The sequence below is a fragment of the Scyliorhinus canicula genome, chromosome 11, assembly GCF_902713615.1.
Source record: "Scyliorhinus canicula chromosome 11, sScyCan1.1, whole genome shotgun sequence".
NCBI classification, from domain to species: domain Eukaryota; kingdom Metazoa; phylum Chordata; class Chondrichthyes; order Carcharhiniformes; family Scyliorhinidae; genus Scyliorhinus; species Scyliorhinus canicula.
In genome coordinates this window covers 82026309-82047982 of record NC_052156.1, presented here as the reverse complement: position 1 = coordinate 82047982, position 21674 = coordinate 82026309, and the positions used below count along the sequence as shown (strand labels likewise).

General features: G+C 49.3%; 1 protein-coding gene across 6 annotated transcripts in view; it reads right to left on the bottom strand.

The window, feature by feature from the left end:
- grip2b (glutamate receptor interacting protein 2b) overlaps positions 1-21674 on the bottom strand; it is a 1006802-nt gene that overhangs the window by 289622 nt on the left and 695506 nt on the right. Inside the window, exon 1 of one of the 6 annotated variants that reach the window (XM_038810788.1) lies at positions 8720-9412. The exons of the other annotated variants lie outside the window; for them this stretch is intronic. Within the exon in view, the coding sequence (XP_038666716.1) occupies positions 8720-8759 (40 nt within the window). The 5' untranslated portion in view covers positions 8760-9412. Of the gene's footprint in view, positions 1-8719; positions 9413-21674 lie in introns of those variants that run through there. 6 annotated transcript variants of the gene reach the window in all.

The window sequence follows — 21674 nt, the reverse complement described above, 5'->3', positions numbered from 1 at the left end:
TGCTCGTTGGAACACCGAGACCCCATTTGTGACGCCAAAGGGAACCCGGCGGAAGTGGAAGAGGCGGCCTTCGGCCTCAAACGCCGCGAAGTGGCGGTCCTCTGGGCGGATTGGGAGCTGGTGGTATGCAGACTTCAGATCCACCGTGGAGAAGACTTTATAATGGACGATCTGATTCACCATGTCTGCAATTCTGGGGAGGGGATACGCTTCAAGTGTGAACCTATTAATGGTCTGACTATAGTCCATTACCATTCGGAATTTTTACCCGGTCTTGACGAGCACCACCTGAGCTCTCCAGGGACTGTTACTGGCCTCTATGGTCCCCTCACGTAGAAGCCTATGGACCTCGGTTCTGATAAATACCCTGTCCTTCAGGCTGTATCGCCTGCTGCGAGTGGCTACGGGTTTGCAGTCCGGCGTGAGATTGGCAAAGAGTGGAGGGGGGGGGAGATTTTTAGCGTAGCGAGGCTACAAATAGTGAGTGGGGGCAAGGGTCCGCCGAAGCTGAGTGTGAGGCTTTCCAGGTTGCACTGGAAATCGAGTCCCAGTAGGATTGGGGCGCAGAGTTCGGGGAGTACGTACAGCTGGAAGTTCGAGTAGCTGGCGCCCTCAATCGTTAGGGTCGCGACGGTGCGCCCTTGGAGGTGAACAGAGTGGGAGCCCGAAGCGAGGGAGATAGTTTGCCGTGCAGGAAAAACAGGGAGTGAACAGTGTCTTACCAGTTCTGGGTGTACGAAGCTCTCGGTGCTCCCGGAGTCAAAGAGGCACGGTGTCCTGTATCCGTTGATTTGAACGGTCATCATTGAATTTCGGAGGTGTTTTGGACGCGACTGGTCCAGTGTCACTGTGCTGAGTTGCGGGTAGTCGTCGGCTCGATCAGCTGTGCTGGAGTGGTCCCATGATGACTGCCCTCTGAGTTCGTATTCTTCTAGACGAATTTCTGAGTTGGAAGAAGATGACCGCCCCCGTGGATCACACGTAGCAGGCGGCGAGGAAGATGGCACCCAGGATGGCGGCCCCCATGAGTCACATGTGGCCGGCCGCGTGGAGGGGGGTTGCCAAGATGGCAGCCCCCATGAGTCGCACGTGTCGTTTGGGGGCGGAGTCGGAGTACAGGCCGCAGCATTTCGGGGCCTGCGGGCCTGTGGATTCTGGAAACGAGTGTTCAGGGCTGCGGGGGAGTTAGGAGAGGGGGCTTGCTTTGCCAGGCAGACCCGGGCATTGTGTCCTTTGCGACCGCAGCTGCTGCAGGTCGCGTTACGGGCCGGGCAGTGCTGCCGTGGGTGCTGGGGCTGTCCGCAAAAACGGCACACTGGGGCTGCATGATAGTTGGGTGGCCGCGCAGCGCAGGCCTGGCGCAGTCGCTGGTCGGGGGCCCAGGATGGGGTCGCTTGGTCCGCAGGGAACGAGGTGAGGCTGCGGAATGAGACCTCCATAGTGGTAGCTAGTTCAACTGTGTCCTCTAAGTTCTGGGCCCCTTTTTCTAGCAACCGCTGGCGCACATAATTCGATCTGAGGCCTGCCACGTACACATCTCTAACGGCAAGTTCCATGTGCTGTTCGGCTGATACAGCCTGGTAATTACAGTCCCGAGCTAAAATGTTTAAATCCCGCAGGAATTCTTCCAATGACTCCGCGGGGCGCTGGCGGCGGGTTGTAAAAATATGGTGCGCGTAGACCTCATTGACGGGCCTCACGTACATTCAATCTAGCATGGCTAGGGCCCCCCGTATACGAGTTGGTACTATTGAGTTGAGAAGATATACGGTGGCTCACCCTTGCGTGCAGTAGGCTGAGTTTCTGCTCCTCTGTAGTTTCAGCAGTACTTGATTCAGCCAGGTAGGCCTTAAAACATCTGAGCCAGTGCTGAAAGATTTCTCTTGCCTCTGCAGCCTACGGGTCGAGTTCTAGTCGGTCAGGTTTGAGGGCTGATTCCATAGTTGTTTCTTCGATTTCTTCTTGGTTCCAAAGACTATTAAATTGATGTGACCATCAATTCACACGACACACGGTTGGAAGTGAACAGTTGTTTTCATAGTCTTTCAACAGAGCCTGCCTGCGACGAGATGAACTGGCAGGCAGGCTCACGACTGCCAAGCTTTATACTTCCGGTTAGTGGGAGGAGCCATGGGCGGAGCCAAGGGTGGAGCCCAGTACAAACTCCTCATCTCCCCCTATGGGCAGAGCCGCGCAACTGCTCGTATACCGAGCTTACATAGACACAGTACATCATATATCATAACAGTGTGAAGTACACGGACTGTGATTCACCACACCTGTGCTGTGCTTTTCTTTGTTCTAACTGCATCTCTGAAGTGCCTGAACAAGCCATTGCCAACACTGTCACACGGAACAGTTTGGGATGGGCAACAAATGGCTGACCTTATGAGTGGTGCCACAAGCTGAGTTTGAAATTGGTCCCCTTTTAATCCCTTCTGCCACAACGCCCATTAAATTAAGAATAATTTCATACGAAGCACTTGCATTCCATTTGCAGAATTAATTTGTATTGATTCCACAAGCCCGTGCGGTCAACATCCTGCAACTCTTGGGTGAATGAGTTGCCTGATGTTACAGAGCTTCAGCAGAGGCTGGGTGATGTGTCAAATATTGCCACATTCAGCACATTAACACATTACATCAAATCAGTGAAACGGCTGAGGAGACATTTTGATTGTGCAGTGCGCCTGTCTGTTTATTAATTCACATCCAGCCATCTCTCACTGAAGGAAGTGGTCACATCAAAACACACCTTGTCATCATGTGGATTTGTACTTGTACTGAAAGCAGAAAGCTTAATTTTAATCTAAAATTAAATATTTTCTATGGGGGAGGAGAGGGGATGCCCACAGCCCGTATTGCACCACCCCCACCTTCCAAATAGCACATATTGGGATGGAGTGAGATGAAAGGCACCAATATTTGGAAGGGCAGTCCAGAATAATGTTGCCTTTCTGCTCTACCAACCAACACCTGGAATTGAAGAGGTGGAATTCAAGAGATGGAATTGAAGAAATGCCCCAAAATGATTCACCTGGAATTAGCTCCTTTGAAGTACAGCCTTCATTATATTGTGGGCAGACATGGCGGTTGATTTCAGCACAGTAAAGTCCTACAAACAGTAACTCAATGAAAGGACATGTAACCTAGGTTTGGTGTTATTACTTGAGGGGAATGTTGGCGAGAACATCAGCAAAACCTCTTGGCAATGAACCTTCAAAAGCAAGCAGTCTCCCTGGCTTTCTGACCAACAAAACCTTGATTGACTGTCTGATCCAAAGGATAGTCCCTTCAGCAGTGAGGCACTCTCTCAACACGACACTCAAGAGCAGATATGGATTTGAGGCTCAAACCTTCAATAACTGACACAGCTAACATAAATTCTTCCACTGCTGCTGTGAGAGGTTTGGAATACAAGATCCATGAAGCAGGTCCCAAAAGCTCATGCAAAATCTGGACCACACTCATTAGGAAGGTGTGCAAAGGCCCCAGTTTCTGTCTGCAGAGATCTGTATTTTGTGAGATGGCCTTCAGTGGAGGATGAAGGAGTTGCCTAGTGACAATAATGGTCAGGATTCACCGATATCGCAGCCAAATGTTGATTCCGGCGTCAAAACCGGTGCGAGCGACACCGGCTTCAAAGTGCCTGCAGGCCCAGTAATTCTCCTCTTCTTCGGGGGCTAGAGTGGCGCTGGAGTGCCATGCGCTGCTCCGGCGCTGAAATCCGGCCCTATACGGCCGGCGCTGGTCCGCACATGCACCACGGCCGTCTCCGCGTGGAGCAACATGTCGGCAACCGAACAATGAGCCCGCTGATCGGAAGCCCCCGACGTGGGTCCGGGCTCCTGCCAGTTGGTACCAGGTCTAAACCACGTCGGCGGAAGATCGGCCCGTCGCACACGGAGAATCGCTGCGGAGGCCTATTTCAGCAGCCCCCATCGTGCACAGAGAATCGGCGGCGGAGCGGCGTGGCAGGATTCTCCCCCCCCCCGGCCGATGGTCCTCATGTCATGATGGTGCTCGTGTAGATAGCTGACCTTATCGCAGTCCAGGGTTACTGAACAATTGGTTCAGCATTTACCCCTGGCGACAACAACTTTCTGCTCTGGAGCACTTGGGCACACTGCACAGATAGAAATTTGACATAAAACAAGTGCAACCCTAGTTGAAAGCACAAGGGGAAATTGTGATGAGAACCTGTCCCCCATTCGCCACATCAGATCCACTGTTACTTATTCACTGAAATCGTATCACTTGTAATATTTAAGACATAGGATATTTTTATCAATCTTTAAATGTGCTACAAAGACATGTATTGGACTCTTAAATGCAGTCATGTCTCTTTTAATCATGAGGCAATGAGTGGGTCCGTTACTGTAACAATGTCCTCTTCCAAAAGATTAAATACTGTGCTTATGAGAAATCTGAAATACAGACAGAAAATGTGCTGCTTGTCTTATCGGCTGAGTATTTTCTGTTCACATTGTAATTTCTTACATTCTTATGCTCTAATTAATACTCTCATTGTGTTTGTGTCAGTGTGCCACCGAATCAGGGGATTGTGCATTCAAGCCCTACTCCGCAGATTTGAGTAGACAATCCAGGTTGACACTCCAGTAGATTGCTGAGGGAGTGCTGCACAGTCGAAGGTGCCCCTTTCGGGATGAGATATTAAATTGAGGACCTGCAAAATATTCCCTGGTACTATTCCGAGGAGAGTTCTCCCCGATGTCCTGATCAATATCCCTCAACCACCATCCCGAAACAGAAATTCGCTTTAGCTGCCTGAGGATGCTTGCTGTGTGAAAATTGGCTGCTTTGTTTCTTCCATTACTAGTGACCAAACTTCAAAAAGGACTTCATTGGTTACAAAGCGGTTTGGGGATTTCTAAGGTTGTGAAAAGAGCAATAGTAATGCGAGTATCACTTTGAATGGAAAAACACCGAATTTGCACTGCCGTCATTCACCAATGGTATTTCAATGCTGAGGTGGCAGCAGCTGCTAAGGCCATGCTGTGACGTTGATTGGTGTAACAGAAAGAACTGTGAACATTGAGCAGGTCTGTCAGCATCTGTGGAGAGAGAAACAGAGTTAATGTTTCAGGTCGATGACCTTTCTCTGTTTATTTCTCTCCATAGATGCCTCCAGAGCTGAACAGCAGGTCCAGCATTTCCTGTTTTCATTTCAGTTTTCCAGCAGAATAATGTTTTTTTGGTGATGATAAGTTTGCTACAACTCTACTCTGTAAAAAGTAACTGGTCTGCCCTGAAGGCAGTGGAAGGAAGCAATCATTTGGCCAATTTTGCCCTGTGTGTGGGGAGGAAGGGAGGGGTGGGGCAGCAGGTGGGGGCCGGCGGATATTGGGGCGGGGAAACGATCGTGGATCTTGCACCCATCAAAGTTATTAGAACATTAATCACGGGTTGGTTGCTTCCAGCTGAGAATTGCCCTTAAGACATCCCAATTTGTTTTGCAGTCAATGAATTGAAAATCACACGTAACCTGAGTTCAATAAAAGCTGACGTACATGTGCTGCAGGCCGCACTTGTATAACCAGACGTGCTCACATAATTACACATACAACCAGGAAGGCATGCATCCACCAAACAGAACGTAAACATATGCTGTCAGTGGTGGAAGCTTCACCTCTGACTCAGAAGGTTATGAGTTCAGGCCCCACTCCGGACAGTCGAGTCCAAATTTTGGCCAAAATAATGGTGCCATCTTTCAGAGGAGACGTTAAACTGAGGCCCTGACCATCCTCTCAAGTGGATGTAAAAGATCCCAATGGCACTTTGGCAAACCGCAGCAAAGTTTCCTGGAAAGTACCTGATGTACCATCAATTGGACGCGAGGCACGATGAAGGTCCAAACTTAGGCTTTAATCAGCTAGATGTTAGCCCGGTGGTCGACTACAGAGAAAGGCCGACCGCCATGAACTCTGGGTACTTATACCCCGCCTCGGAGGCGGGATCTACTTGCCTCTCGACCAATTGGTGAGCAGTCACATGACTAATCCCAGCCAATCAGACGAGAGGCACATGACCAGCCAGAGCCAATGGGAAACCAGTGCTCTGCACCAATGGCAGTGCTCCCATTCATACCACCACAGTACCTATTCCCCAACCAGAAGACAGAGTGCCTGCTCACTATCACAACTCCCTTTGTTGACACATGCTGCTTCCGAAAGGGGCCTCCCTATTTTCTACATCGCAAGTCTCCAGACTTCAAAATAGTATTTCATTGGTTCCACCCTTTTCGGGGCTGCTGAGGTCCTGAAAGGTGTTACTGAAATATAAGCAGCTTTTTTGCTTTTACAAACATATGCCAGAGAAACAGAACAACTCATTAAAACTTACAAAATTCTAACAGGATTAGACAGGGTAGATTTAGAAAGAATGTTCCCAATGGTGGGGGAGTCCAGAACTGGGGGTTCACAGTTTGAGGTTAAGGGGTAAAACTTTTAGGACTGAGGTGAGGAGAAATTTCTTCACCCAAAGAGTGACGGATCTCTGGAATTCGCTACCACAGAAAGTAGCTGAGACCAAAACATTGTATAATTTCAAGGAGGAATTAGATATAGCTCTTGGGGCTAAAGCGATATGTGGGGAAGGCGGGGTCAGGGTATTGCACTTAATAATCAGCCATGATCATAATGAATGGTGGGGCAGGCTCGAAGGTTCCTGGTTCTATTTTCTATGTATCTTTCTATGAAACAACAATCACGATTTAACAAGAACACAACAGGCATGGGGTATGCACATGAACAAATGGGCAGCAACTCACTCACGCGTGCACACGCACGCACCGCACACACCGCACACGCATGCACGCACACACACCACCACAAATATCAAAACACAAAGTAATACATTAATATTTTAAATAAATCTCATAACAACTAAAGAAAGCAACACGGCTACCAATTTGCACACATGTTCCCACATACAGCAATATGATTACAATCAAATAATCTGTTTTTGTGCTCTTCAGTGAGGGATTAATATTGACCAGCACACAGTAAACAGCTCCCTGGTTCTTCTTCAGCACACTGCTATGAAATCTTTTACAATTGCCTGAGAAGGTAGGTAAAGCCTTAATGTAATGTCTCACTTGAAAAGTAGCCCTTCTGATATGGCAACATTCCCTCAATCCTACACTGCATCTAAACCTTGATTTTTATGCTCAATTCCTGGAGTGGTACATAAACCCACAACCATCTGAGTCAGATGTGAAAAAGCTACCTACTGAGCCACAGTATGTAACTCGCATCCTGACTTCCAGAGCCTGTCCACCACCTGCAAGGTGCAAGGCAGGAGTTTGATGGAATACTCCCCACTTGCCTGGGTGAGTGCAGATACAACACTCAAGTAGCTCGACACCATCCAGGACAAAGCAACCCGCTTAATTGGCACTCCCATCCATCATTATAAACATTTGTTCTCGCCATCACTTGCGCACAGTGGCAACAGTGTGTACCAAATACAGGACAACCTGCCGCAGCTCACCAAGGTTTCAATAGCATCTTCTAAGCCTTCAATCTCTGTCATCTAGAAGGACCAGGGCAGCAGAGACATGAGAACACCACAGCCGACAAGTGCCCCATCAAGCTACACACCATCCTGACTTAGAAATATATCGCCGTTCCTTCACTGCCACTGGATCAAGGTCCTGGAACTCCCTCCCTAATAGCAAAGTGGGTGTACCTACGTCTCAGGGCCTGCAGCGGTTCAAAAAGGCCACTCACTACTGCCCTCTGTCCTTTGTAAGGTCAATTAGAACATAAAAAATAGGAGCAGGTAGACCATTCGGCCCATCAAGCCTGCACTGCCATTCAATATGATCATGGCTGATCTTGGGTTTCAACTCCACTTTCCCACCCACTCCCCATATCCCTTGATTCCCAGAGAGACCAAACATCTGCCTACCCCAGCCATAAATATAGTCAACAATGGAGCAGTCACAATCCTCTTACAAACATTCACAACCTTTGAGGGGAGTGTTTTTTCCTCTTCCCAGTCCTAAATGATGGGCTCCCCTTAGCCAAAGACTCTGCTTCCCTCGCCCCCTTCTTTCTGCCCTGATGAGGGATGGACAATGAATGCTGGCCAAGCCAGCGATGGTTACACCTCACCACTGGGGGAGGGGGGGGGGGGGGAGTTACGGTTGCAGCCCACAAATGATCAGTGGTAACAAAGGTCCCCCTAATAGTTTAAATAATAACTGCACTTACACCAAGACGGCAGACGAGTGAGACCCAGATCCCCATCATTATTTAGACCTGGTATTTGTTCGTTGAACCTGCTGGTAAAAGCTTCTTTTTAACCCATTTGCACCAGTTCCTGATGTCCACATGAATCCATCAGTGCCCAATCCTGGTATTCCCCTTGGCTGAAGTTAACCCACTGGCTGCAAACTCGACTTCTCCCTTTAACCCATTCGCTCCCAAGTTCTGATATTTTCCTGTAAGTCTCAGAATACTTCATTTAGACAGTGAAGATTAGGAACCCATTGCGTTCTGGTCTTGCTGTTAGTAATCTGCTCTCGGAGTTTGTCAGCACCTGTTTGTGGATGAGGTGCTAGAAAGAGATTAGACACACAAAGACTGCCTTTCTGCAAACTCTGAGCCAGGCTGTTAATATTCGTCCACATTATCCTCTCACCGAGGCACACTCGAGATTGAAATGAAAGGGACCAGCAAATATTAAAACTCACCAAAGTCGGAATGCAAGTCTTTCCTCAGCCCACACAGCATGTCTGGAGTCAATGTAATGGCAAGGACAGTTCAGCTCCTCTGTGTCCCGGGTTTTGGTTTGCTTGTTGAGATGGTGGGGGTGGTGGAGGGTGCTGATGTGAATGGACTTGGCGTTTGCCTCCCTTCCTCCTCACTCACAGCCACTGCTGTCACAGAGTGGCACCGTGCAGAAGTCTCACTCACACACTGCTCACTGCTCTCAGGCTCCACGTAACCCCCAGCCTTCCAACCAAAGCAACTTCTGCGCCGATTGTCACAGAAATACCACATGACATTTTTTTTTTAAACAGCAGAATAGGGAAAGGCTCAGGAAGCAAAGTCACGAAACGAGCCTTTGCACGCCCCCTTGCAGAAGTTCAATATCCTGATGCACTGTGAACCAAACTTTAATCTCTCCAATCTTCAGGGTCACTTTTAAGGCAGATCGCTGGAGCGAATAAGGACGGGCAGAGGTCTGGTCAGTTAGCCTGGCTCCTCTTTAGACAATTTCTGCAGCAGCTCCTCCTCACAGAGTGGATGGCCCTCTCTTTGCATTAGCTTCCTTTTCCAAATGCTGCTGTCTCTCTCTATCCTGTCGCATAGCAGCCAGAGGGGTGGGGTGCAGAAGGGGTTAATCCACCTGGCAGGAAGAGCTCAGCTCCGGCATTCCCTGAAGCACTGGTCCCTTTCAGAATGGGAATATCGGAGGTTCCTGAGCTCTGTGTATGAGAAAGAGTGCCCTCTATCGGCGAGGACTGGCTCCTGCTTCCGTCTGAAAGTATCCGCCCCCTGGAATTGAAATCGCAGCCACATTCCGGACTCCCGGCTCAGTGATCTCAGTTGTACTGATGCATTCTACCTCTGCCTCTCCCCACCCCTCCGCGTAACTCAGACTGACTTCTTCCTGCCTCTCAATAAACACCATCCACATCCCTCAGTTGCCACTTCCCCAGGGCGGGCATCCACCTATCTGAGCATCGGATAACAGCATTCACCCTTCTCCGTCTTTATATTTGGACTAAGGATTACTGGAAGAGGAATTTCGAGTGGACAGACCATTGCCATTGCCCCCTTCCACCCCCAATTCCACATGCCCCCTACTCTCAACCCCACATGCCCCCTACTCTCAACCCCACATGCCCCCTATCCTCAAGCCCACATGCCCCCTTCACCCCGCCTCCGATCCCACATGCCGCCTACACTCATGCCCCCTCCACCCCACCCCCGAACCCAAAGCGAAACTGAGCAGTATCTCCGGCAGCAGCTCACCCCTCCCCGATGAACTCAATGCATTCTATGCTTGGTTCGAGCAGGAAACCATCAATCTGCTTTTGAGTGCCCCAGCAGCTCAAAACACGCACATACACACCGTTGCAGCTTCCAAAATCATATCGGCTTTCCTGAAATTGAACCCTCGGAAGGCCACGCATCCGGACGGGATCCCTGGTCGTGCACTTAGAGCCTGCCCGGACCACTGGCAGATGTGTTCGCGAACATGCTTAACCTGTCCCTACTCCTCTCCGAGGTCCCCACCTATTTCAAGAAGACTGTCATCATACCAGTGCCAAAGAAGAACCAGACAACATGCCTCAATGACTACCATCCTGTGGCCCTGACTTCAGTCGTAATGAAATGCATCAGCTCCATACTCCCAGAACGCCTAGATCCACTACAATTCACATACCGCTGCAACCGGTCCACAGCAGACGCCATCTCCCTGGCCCTACACATCCCTGGAGCATCTCAACAACAAGAACTCCTACATCAGACTCCTATTTATTGACTACAGCTCCGCCTTCAACACCAAATCCCAGCCAAGCTCATATCAAAGCTCCAAAACCTAGGATTTGGCTCCTCACTCTGCAACTGGATCCTCGACTTTCTGACTCACAGACCATAATCAGTAAGAATAAACAGCAACACCTCCTCCACGATAGTCTTCTATACCGGGACCCACAAGGCTGCATACTTAGCCCCCTACTACTCCCTATAAACACACAACTGCATGGCAAAATTTTGTTCCAGCTCCATCTACATGTTTTCTGATGACATGACTACAGTGGGTCGGATCTCGCACAATGACAAGTCAGAGTACAGGAGGGAGATAGAGAACCTATTGGAGTGGTGCAATGACAACAATCTCTCCCTCAATGCCAGCAAAACTGAAGTGCTGGTCATCGATTTCAGGAAGCAAGTACTGTACACACCCGTTTGCATCAACCGGGCAGAGGTGGAGATGGTTGACAGCTTCAAATTCCTAGGTCTGCACATCACCAACAAACTGTCCTGACTTCAGGAAGCAAAGTACTGTACACACCCCTGTCTGCATCAACGGGGCCGAAGTGGAGATGGTTGACAGCTTCAAATTCCGAGGAGTATGCATCACCAACAATCTGCCCTGGTCCACCCACATCAACGCTACCACCAAGAAAGCACAACAGCGCCTACACGTCCACAGGAAACTAAGGAAATTCAACATGTCCACATTGACTCTTACCAACCTTTACAGATGCACTATAGAAAACATTCTATTCAGCTGCATCACAGCCTGGTATGGCAACTGCTCGGCCCAAGTCCGCAAGAAACTTCAGAGAGTCGTGAACACAGCCCACTCCAGCACACAAACCTGCCTCCCATCCATTGACTCCATCTACACCTCTCGCTGCCTTGGGAAAGCGGGCAGCATAACCAAGGACCTCCCTCCCACCCGGCTTACTCACTCTTCCAACTCCTTCCATCGGGCAGGAGGTACAAAAGTCTGAGAACACGCACAAACAGATTCAAAAACAGCTTCTTCCCCACTGTTAGCAGACTCCCAAATGACCCTCTTATGGACTGACCTCATTAATACTACACTCCTGTATGCTTCACCTGATGCCGGTGTCTATGTATTTACATGCCGGTGTCTATGTATTTACATTGTGCACCTTGTGTTGTCCTATTATGTATTTTCTTTTTATTTTATTTTATTCTCATGTACGAAATGATCTGCTTGAGCTGCTCGCAGAAAAATACTTTTCACTGTACCTCGGTACACATGACAGTAAACAAATCCAAAGCCCCCTATCCTCAAGCCCACATGCCCCCCCACCCCTCAATCCTGCATGCCCCGCACCACCCCACCTCCGATCCCACATTGTTTTTAAAAAGTTTTTAAAAGGAATCTGTAGGCAAGATGGACAAACAAAATTAGTGCTTTTGGATTGCAATATCTCTTTGCATCCAGAAATCTCTGTTTTAACCCAAAATCTATTGAACTAAATTGTTCAGATATGCTCCTGCTAGCAATCAGGAGGTTGGACACCATCTTCATTTTAAATTCAATAAATCAACTTTTTTCTTCACTCTATACCCATTGAACTTTGGTCAGAGCCCGTTCAATCACCTCCCTCGCCTCCCACAGCATTCTGGGACACCATTTATCTGGACTGATAATTTGTCCACTTTTAAGCCTGCCAATACCTCCAATACCTTGTCACTCCCTATGTCAATTTGCTCAAGAACCTCGCAGTCTCTCCCTGAGTTCCATACCTACATCCTCGCTGGATGTGAGGAAAAACCTTTTCACCCAGAGGATGGTGGGAACCTGGAACTCATTGCCTGAAAAAGGGTGGTAAAAAGGCGGACACCCTCACAACATCTAAGAAGCATTTAGATGAGCACTTGAAACGGCGTAGCATACAGGGCTGGAAAATAGGGTAGATAGATGCTGATAGTCTGCACAGGATGGGTCAAAGGACCTCTTTTTGTGTTGTAAAGCTCTATGACTTTATGACTGTCAGTGCAACACTCCCTCTTGGTGTGCCAGCCTCAATATGTTCTCAAATCTCTTCAGTTTGTCGAGGCTGAGATAGACAGGTTTCTTACTCAATAAGGGAATTAAGGGTTATGGGGATACATAGCTACATAGAAAACAGGAGCAGGAGGAGACCTTTTGGCCCTTCGAGCCTGCTCCGCCATTTATCACGGTGATGGCTGATCATTCAATCAATAACCTAATCCTGCTTTCTCCCCATATGCTTTGATCCCATTCCCCCAAGTGCTATATCCAGCCACCTCTTGAATATATTCAATGTTTTAGCATCACCACTTCCTGTGGGAATGAGTTCCACAGACCCACCGCTCTTTGTGTGAAGAAATGTCTCCTTATATCTGTCTGAAATGGTTTACCCTGAATCCTCAGACTGTGACTCCTAGTTCTGGACACACCCATCATTGGGACCATCTTCCCTGCATCTACCCTGTCTAGTCCTTATAGATAAGGCTGGAAAGTGGAGTTGAGGATTATCATATCAGATCAGTCATGATCTCACTGAAAGGCAGAGCACGCTCGAGTAGCCGAATGGCCTACTTCTGCTCCGACGTCTTAGTGTCTTATGGTCTTCTCAAGTGGAGGGGAATGATCCCATGATATTTGAAGAAGAGCAGTAGAACTCACCCTGTTGTTCTGTCCAACCTTTATCCATCAACCAACATTATAAAAAGAAAATAATCTTGTCCTTTTTTTCTTTATTTAGAGGTAGGCGTTACTGGCAAGGGCATCAATTGTTGTCCAAACTGAGTGGCTTGCTAGGCCATTTAAGAGTCACCCACGTTACTTTGGGTCTGGAGTTGCATGTAGGCCAGACTGGGTAAGGACGGCAAACTTCCTTCCCAAAAAGGATATTCGTGAACTGGGTGAGTTTGTACAGCAATCAACTATGGTCATCACTCATTTTATATCCCAGCTTTTTTAATTGAATTTAAATTCCAGTAGCTACCATTGTGGGATTTGAACCCTTGTCCCCAGATCATTAACCTCTGGCCTATTAGCCCAATTACATTATCATTATGCCACCCGTTCATAAACCACAGGGCCTGTGTTGGAGACAAAGATAATCCAATCGACCCCCTTTAATTCATCTTTAATCAGAAATACGAGAGTCAGCAAGGTAGAGACGAGACCATCCATTCATTCAGCTGCCCTATTCTGTTTCATTTCTCATCAAGCCAAACATCCCCCAACATTCCCACTGAGACGAGGAAGGAATGGTAACTTGAAGGAGCCTTGGATGACAAGAGGTGTGGAGCTTCGAGTCAAAAGGAAGAAGGAAGCTTACGTAAGGTTGTGGAAGCAAGGATCTGGCACTGCTCTAGAGGGTTACAAGGTAGCCAGGAAGGAACTAAAAAATGGACTTAGGAGAGCTAGAAGGGGGAATGAAAAAGCCCTGGTGGGAAGGATTAGGGAAAACCCAATGTGTTCTACACTTACGTGAGATATAAGAGGATGATCAGAGTGAGAGTAGGGATGATCAGGGATAGTGGAGGGAACTTGTGCCTAGAGTCTGAGGAGATAGGGGAGGCCCTAAATGAATATTTTGCTTCAGTATTCACTCGAGAGAGGGACCTTGTTGCTCATGAGAACAGTGTGAACCAGATTAATAGACTCAAACAGGTTGATATTAAGAAGGAGGGATGTGCTGGAAATTTTGAAAAGCATCAGAATCGATAAGTGCCCTGGGCCTGACAGGATATACCCAAGGTTACTATGGTACTATGGGAAACGAGGGAGGAGATGCTGCGCCGTAGGCAAAGATCTTTGCGTCCTCACTCTCCACTGGAGTAGTACCGGATGATTGGAGGGAGGCAAATGTTGTTCCCCTGTTCAAGAAAGGGAATAGGGAAATCCCTGGGAATTACAGACCCATCAGTCTTACGTCTGTGGTGAGCAAATTATTGGAAAGAATTCTGAGAAATAGGATTTATGATTATTTAGAAAAACATAGTTTGATTAAAGATAGTGAGCATGGCTTTGTGAGGGGCAGATCATGCCTCACAAGCCTCACTGAATCCTTTGAGGATGTGACAAGACACATCGATGAAGGTTATGCAGTGGATGTGGTATATATGGATTTCAGTAAGGCATTTGATAAGGTTCCCCATGGTAGGCTCATTCAGAAAGTTAAGGGGCATGGGATACAGGGAAATTTGGATATCCGGATACAGAATTGGCTGGTCAAAAGAAGACAGCGAGTGATAGTGGATGGAAAGTATTCCGCCTGGAGGTCGGTGACCAGTGGTATCCCACAGGGATCTGTTCTGGGACCTCTTGTAGTTTTTATAAATGACTTTGATGAGGAAATGAAAGAGTTGGTTAGTAAGTTTGCCGATGACACAAAGGTTGGTGGAGTTGTAGATAGTGCTGAGGACTGTTTCAGATTACAACAGGACATTGACAGGATGCAGAGCTGGGCTGAGAAGTGGCAGTTGGAGTTCAACCTTGATAAATGTGAAGTGATTCATTTTGGAAGGTCGAATTTGAATGCTGAACACAGGGTTAAAGGCAGGATTCTTGGAAATGTGGAGGAACATAGATCCCGCAAAGTTGCCACCCTGGTTGATAGGGTTGTTAAGAAGGCGTACGGTGTGTTGGTTTTCATTAACAGGAGGATTGCGTTTAATAGCCACAAGGTTTTGCTGCAGCTTTCTAAAACCCTGGTTAGACCACATTTGGAATATTGTGTCCAGTTCTGGTCGCTTCATTATAGGAAGGATGTGGATGCTTTGGAGAGGGTGCAGAGGAAATTTACCAGGATGCTGCCTGGACTGGAGGGCATGTCTTATGAAGAAAGATTGAGGGAGCTAGGGCTTTTCTCACTGGAGCGAAGAAGATAGAGAGGTGACTTGATAGAGATGTACAAGGTGATGAGAGGCATGGGCCGGGATTCTCCCCTACCTGGCGGGGCGGGGGGTCCCGGTGTGTCGGAGTGGCGTGAACCATTCCGGCGTCGGGCCACTCCAAAGGTGCGGAATTCTCCGCACCTTTAGGAGCCAAGCCCTCACATTGAGGGGCTAGGCCCGCACCGGAGTGGTTCCCACTCCGCCGGCTGGCGTGAACGGCCTTTGGCGCCACGCCAGCCGGGTCCGAAAGGACTTCGCCGGCCGGCGTAAGTCCGCGCATGCGCCGGTGCATCAACGGCTGCTGACGTCATACCAGCGCTTGCGCAGGGGAGGGGGTCTCTTTCGCCTCCGCCATGGTGAAGACCATGGCGGGGGTGGAAGAAAAAGAGTGCCCCCATAGCACAGGCCCGCCCGCCGATCGGTGGGCGCCGATCGCGGGCCAGGCCACTGTGGGCGCACCCCCTGGGGTCAGAATGCCCCATGGCACCCCCCCCCCAGGACCCTGGAGCCCACCCGCGCTGCCAATCCCGCGAGTCAGGTAGGTGATTTAATCCACGCCGGTGGGAGAAGCTTGTCAGTGACGGGACTTTGGCCCATCGCGGGCCGGAGAATCGCCACGGGGGGCCCGCCGACCGGCGCAATTCCCATCCCCGCCGAATCTCAGGGGGTCGGAGAATTCCGCCCATGGATAGAGTGAATAGCCAGAGACTTTACCCAGGGCGAAAATGTCTGTCATGAGGCGACATAATTTTAAGGTGATTGGAGGAGGGTATAGGGGAGATGTCAGAGATTCTTTACACAGAGAGTGGTGGGTGCGTGGAATGCACTTCCAGCGGAGGTGGTGGAGTCAGAGTCATTCTGGACATTTAAGCCATGTGGACAGGCGCATGCACAGCAGTAAATTGAAGGGGTGTAGGTTAGGTTGATCTTAGAATAGGATAAATGGTCAGCAAAACATTGTGGGCCGAAGGGCCTGTGCTGTTCTATGTTCTATTCCTGCCCTTGCCCCTGAACCCTCAATCTCTAATTTCATTTGTATTGAGTTCTATGTCTTGTCAAAGTTCCTCTCATCTCCCTTGAACCCCACTCCCATGAACTAACAGAGCTTCTGTTCTTGCTTGCTGCCTCCTCATGCTAGCTGACATGGCAAGTGAGTCTGTCTGCTCAGACACCCACCGTGAAATGAAATGAAATGAAAATCGCTTATTGTCACGAGTAAGCTTCAATGAAGTTACTGTGAGAAGCCCCTATTCGCCACATTCTGGCGCCTGTTCGGGGAGGCTGGTACGGGAATTGAACCGTGCTGCTAGCCTGCCTGGGTCTGCTTTCAAAGCCAGCGATTTAGCCCTGTGCTAAGCCAGCCCCCCTTCTTTTCAAAATTGTCGCCCCTCTGTCCTCATGAAGATCCACCCTTAACACTTCTGCCCTTGCCTGCGATAAGGAGAAACGTCTTCACTCAGAAGTTGATGAAGCTGTGGAATTCTCCCCCCAAAAGGCTGTGGAGGCCAAATCACGGAATATATTTTAGAAGGAAATTGATTACTAGACTCCAATAGCTTCAAGGGGTCTAGGGAGAGACATTTGCTTGTCGATGAGATAAAGGATCAATCATGGTCATGTTGAATGCCGGAGCAGGCTCGAAGGGCTGAATATTTTCTACAACGGGATTTAACTAAATGGAGCAAAATTCCATTGCGAGCTAATTTAGTAGCGTGTTTCCTGGCGCTCATGTGTCGAGAAACACACTATGAAATGGCATTCACATTAGATAAGGGACCTAAGTGGCGAATGCACGGTTGATGCTGTACATAGCTCTGTGTTGTTCACTGAGGAGCTCCACTCGCCACAACTTCTCAGTGTGTCGCAAGATCGGGACGCCATTTCTAAATGGTGCCCCAATCTTTGGAGCCCAAAAATGACCCCCAAGCCCAATGCACTATGGGAGGGTCCCTGGCAACACCATACTCCCCGCACCCCCTAACATCCGCGCAGGGAACCCCTGCCTGATCGTCAACCATGCAAAGAAATGCCAGCTTGGCACCTTAGCAGTGCCAACCCAGCACCCTGGTAGTGCCACCTTGGCACCTCGACAGTGCCAGGCTGGCACCAAGGTGACACTGCCAGGGTGACCAGGTGGCACCAGCAGAGCCAGTGTACCACCCTGCCCAAAGATCATGCACCTGGTGGCCTCCGATCCCCTGGGAAACCCCAACGAATGCCCTTCCATCTGTCCTCTATTTTGTGGAGACCTGTATTCAACGGCACTCACCCGAGGTCTCCGAGGTGAAGAGGATTTGCTAAAAAGTAATCCCGCCCATAATGGGTGGGGTTTACAGCGCAACGTCTCATTGCTTTCGATTCTGCAAGGTGCTACAAGCCAGGATGATCCCGGGAGCAGGGCCTCCTGGCTTCTATCGGCTACACTGCGCCGTGGCAAACTGCTTTTTGGTTGCATCGTGGCCATAAAACCGCACCCAGTATTTCTAAGTTGTTGTGTGAGTTGGCACGATGCAGATCTGCCTCCACATTTCCCAAATCTCTCCAATCGGGATTCTCTCGCTCCTAAAAGCAGCCTCCAGTCACTGTTAATTTATCTGCTCAATTTCTACTCAGGTGCCTTGCATGGGATGCCGTTGGGCTGTCGGAAGGACAAGTAGACAAGGCAACGGCAGTGACTGGCAGTTTAAAGAGCCCAGTGGCAAACTATGCAGCTGCCAGCATCGCCCGCAGAAAGGAGGCAGTCATCCAGGACACTTGCTCTGGAAGGAGAGATTCCTTGCTAAACACCTGATCATCCCAGTAGACAGCGCCGCTCAATCATTCAATCTCACAGCTCATGCACGTTTTCAACAGCAGTGCTCTGCTGGAGAGTGCCTGCTTGTAACAAAATCAACTCAATGAAGTGACTGGTAAAAGCTTTATTTCTAAGGGGAGACGCTGTGAGTAGAGGACAGCGATTGATGAAACAGCTTCTTAAAATGCCACAGCAACACAAATGGAAAATGGGCAAAGTAATTAGTCATTAGCAGTGCAGGTTACGCTGCACTGGCTGCCTACCATGGATTATTTACTGAATTCTTTCTGGCTGATCGCTGTTAGGGTTGTTGGTTTGTCGCATTCTCTTCCCCAGAAAGCAGTGGTCATTGAATTTATTCAAGGCAGGGTCAGACAGACTTTTGATAGACAAAAGGGAGTCAACCAGGGTAATCGGGAGCAGATGGAAAAATAGGGTTGAGACAGAACTAGATCTGTCTTGGGGCAGGATTCTCCGTTTGGGGGACTGTTCTTCGGCCGGAGCTGAATTGCACCTGGTTTGCACTCCTGCTGGGAGTGCAAATCAGGAAGCGATTCCCAATTCGTAGCCATGCAAATATTTGCATGGCGAGGATTCCCTAGAGATTCCCTCTATCAGCCCGCCATTTTGAGTGGGCAGACTGTTAGTGAGGTCTGGTGGCTGAGCCCCTCTGCACCCCACAACGCAATTCAGCAACCCCCCTCCCCCTGGGATTTTCTGGATGACGCCCTCAGTATGGGGGTTATCTGACACCCTCTTCCCACTGCACCCCCCCCCCCCCCCACAGAGCCCCCTAAATAAAGAGAACCCCCCCCACAGACAACCCCTAAATATAGATCTCCTTGTTACAACATCCCGGTCAATTCCATCCCGTTGACCCGGAATCACAACACAAGTGAATTAACCAATAATTCTTAGCCAAAGTCTTTGGCCCTTGGCTGCCCAATAATTACAATCACCAGGTTTGTAAATTTAAATACAATAACTGTTTATTTATAACAGGAACTAAAATGAAACATGCAGCAAATACCACTGGTTAACTACTACCTCATTCCAGGCAGCACAGTGACGCAGTGGTTAGCATTGCTGCCTCATGGCCCTGAGGACCCGGGTTCGATTCTGGCTCCAGGTCACTGCACACGTGGGGCTTGCACATTATCCCCGGGTCTGCGTGGGTCTTATCCCCACAACACAAAACAATGTGCAAGGTAGGTGAATTGGCCACGCTAATCTGCCCCTTAATTGGATAAAAAGAATTGGGGGCTCTAAATTTATTTTAAAAAACTATCATATCATTCTTAATTCCCCACTTCAATTTGCCCCCACCCTGTACAAGCACACACATGTAAGACAGACAAAAACAGAGGAGAAGAAAGGAGAGGAAAGTCATAAGTAAAAGGAAAAAGTGTCTTTGTTTCAGATGATGCTTTGAGTTCATGGTTGTTATTGTACATTCATTCAGGTCTTTGTAGTTTCAGAAATACAGCATGCAAAGCCTCTCTGGAGAGAGAACACAGAGGAAAGAGAGGGACCTCCTCCCCTGTGCTTTCAGTAGACAAACTGAAACTCCTTGGTACTCTGAATATTATTTGACTAGGATAGGATCCAATCATCACCTGTTACCAGGCAGAGTATCAGCATTTCGACCAATTCATTGGCCACCAGCCAATCAATCAAACCGAGTCCCACCTCATCTCTCTCCCTGGTGCTCGCTAGCTTCCTGACAGGGGTCCCTCTTCTGTTAATTAGGGAGTGATTGGTGAGGGGGGGGGGGGTGGGGGCAGGGGGGGGGATCTCGTGGGAGTAGCATGGTGGGGGTAGAGTGACCCTCCGATGGACTTGGGACTAACTCCCTTAAACAGTAGTCTCTTGGCCCACCACGTGGTCCACAGCATCAAATAGACACTGGTCAGGACCAACACCAATTCTCGTCAACATTACTCCCAGCCCAGAGGACGGAGAATCTTGCGGGCCAGCTGAATTTGGTACCCAGCCCGGTAATTGGATGCAAATGGTTCTTAATAACCCATTCGCATCCCACCGCTGGAACGGGGTGCGAATCTCGATCGCGTCACCAGCTGAGAAAGCAGGCAGCCACCAGAGAAATTGCACAAATCAGGGATACCAGAGGCACATTAGAAACAGAACCAGAAAAGATTAACAAAACCTTCAAGGCCTTCTACCAAGGACTGTACACCTCAGAGCCCCGAAGGGGGGAGTCTGGGATGAAACTGTTCCTCGATGGACTGGACATACCAGTCATGGGGGAGGGCAGAAAATTGGGCCTGGAAGCAGCACGAGCACTGGGAGAGATCATGGACAGCATTAGCTCCATGCAGACAGGGAAGGCGCCGGGACCGGACGGATTCCCGGCGGAAATCTACAAAAATACCACTGGCCCCACACCTGCGGGAGATGTTCACAGACTCGCTAGCTCGGGCCACACTGCCACCCACGCTAGCACAGGCCCCAATCACGCTGATACCTAAGAAAGATAAAGATCCAACGGAATGTGGGTCATACAGACCCATCTCACTGCTGAACGCAGACGCCAAAATACAGGCCAAAATCCTAGCCAAAAGGCTAGAAGACTGCGTATCAAAAGTGGTCGCAGGGAACCAGACAGGTTTTGGCAAAGGTAGGCAGCTAACCTCGAACATCAGGCGCTTGCTGAACGTGATAATGACCCCATCCGGGGAAAGGACACCGGGGTGATCATCTCCCTAGACACAGAAAAGGCCTTCGACAGGGTCGAATGGAAATACCTCATAGAGGTACTGGAGCGGTTCGGGCTTGGAACAGGGTTCACCCCCTGGGTAAAGCTCCTATACAACGCTCCCATGGAGAGCGTACGGACCAACAACACCAAGTCCCGATACTTCCAGCTGCACAGGTGCACCAGACAAGGATGCCCACTGTCCCCACGATCGAACCTTTAGCAATTGCGTTCAGAGCAGTAAAAAGCTGGAGGGGAATCTGAAGGGGCGGCAGAGAGCACAGACTCGCACTCTATGCAGATGACCTGCATCTCTACATTTCGGACCCACAAAGCAGCATGGACAGAATCATCGCGCTCCTGAAAGAGGTTGGAGCCTTCTCGGGCTACAAACTCAACATGAGCAAAAGCGAGATCTTCCCAGTACACCCACAAGGAGGGGGGGGGGGGGGGGGGGGGGGGGGGGGGGGGGCAGCACTAACGGGACTGCCGTTTAAACAAGCCCGACACAAATTCCGCTACCTGAGGATCCAAATAGCCTATGACTGGAAAGGGATCCACAAATGGAACCTCACCAGTCTGACGGAGGAAGTAAAAAAGGACCTGCAAAGATGGAACACACTCCCACTCTCCTTCACGGGGAAAGTCCAGACGATCAAAATGACGTGCTGCCCAGGTACCTCTTCCTACTTAAATCCATCTTGATCTACATCACCAAGGCCTTTTTCAAAGCACTAGACAAACTAATCATGGCGTTCGTATGGGG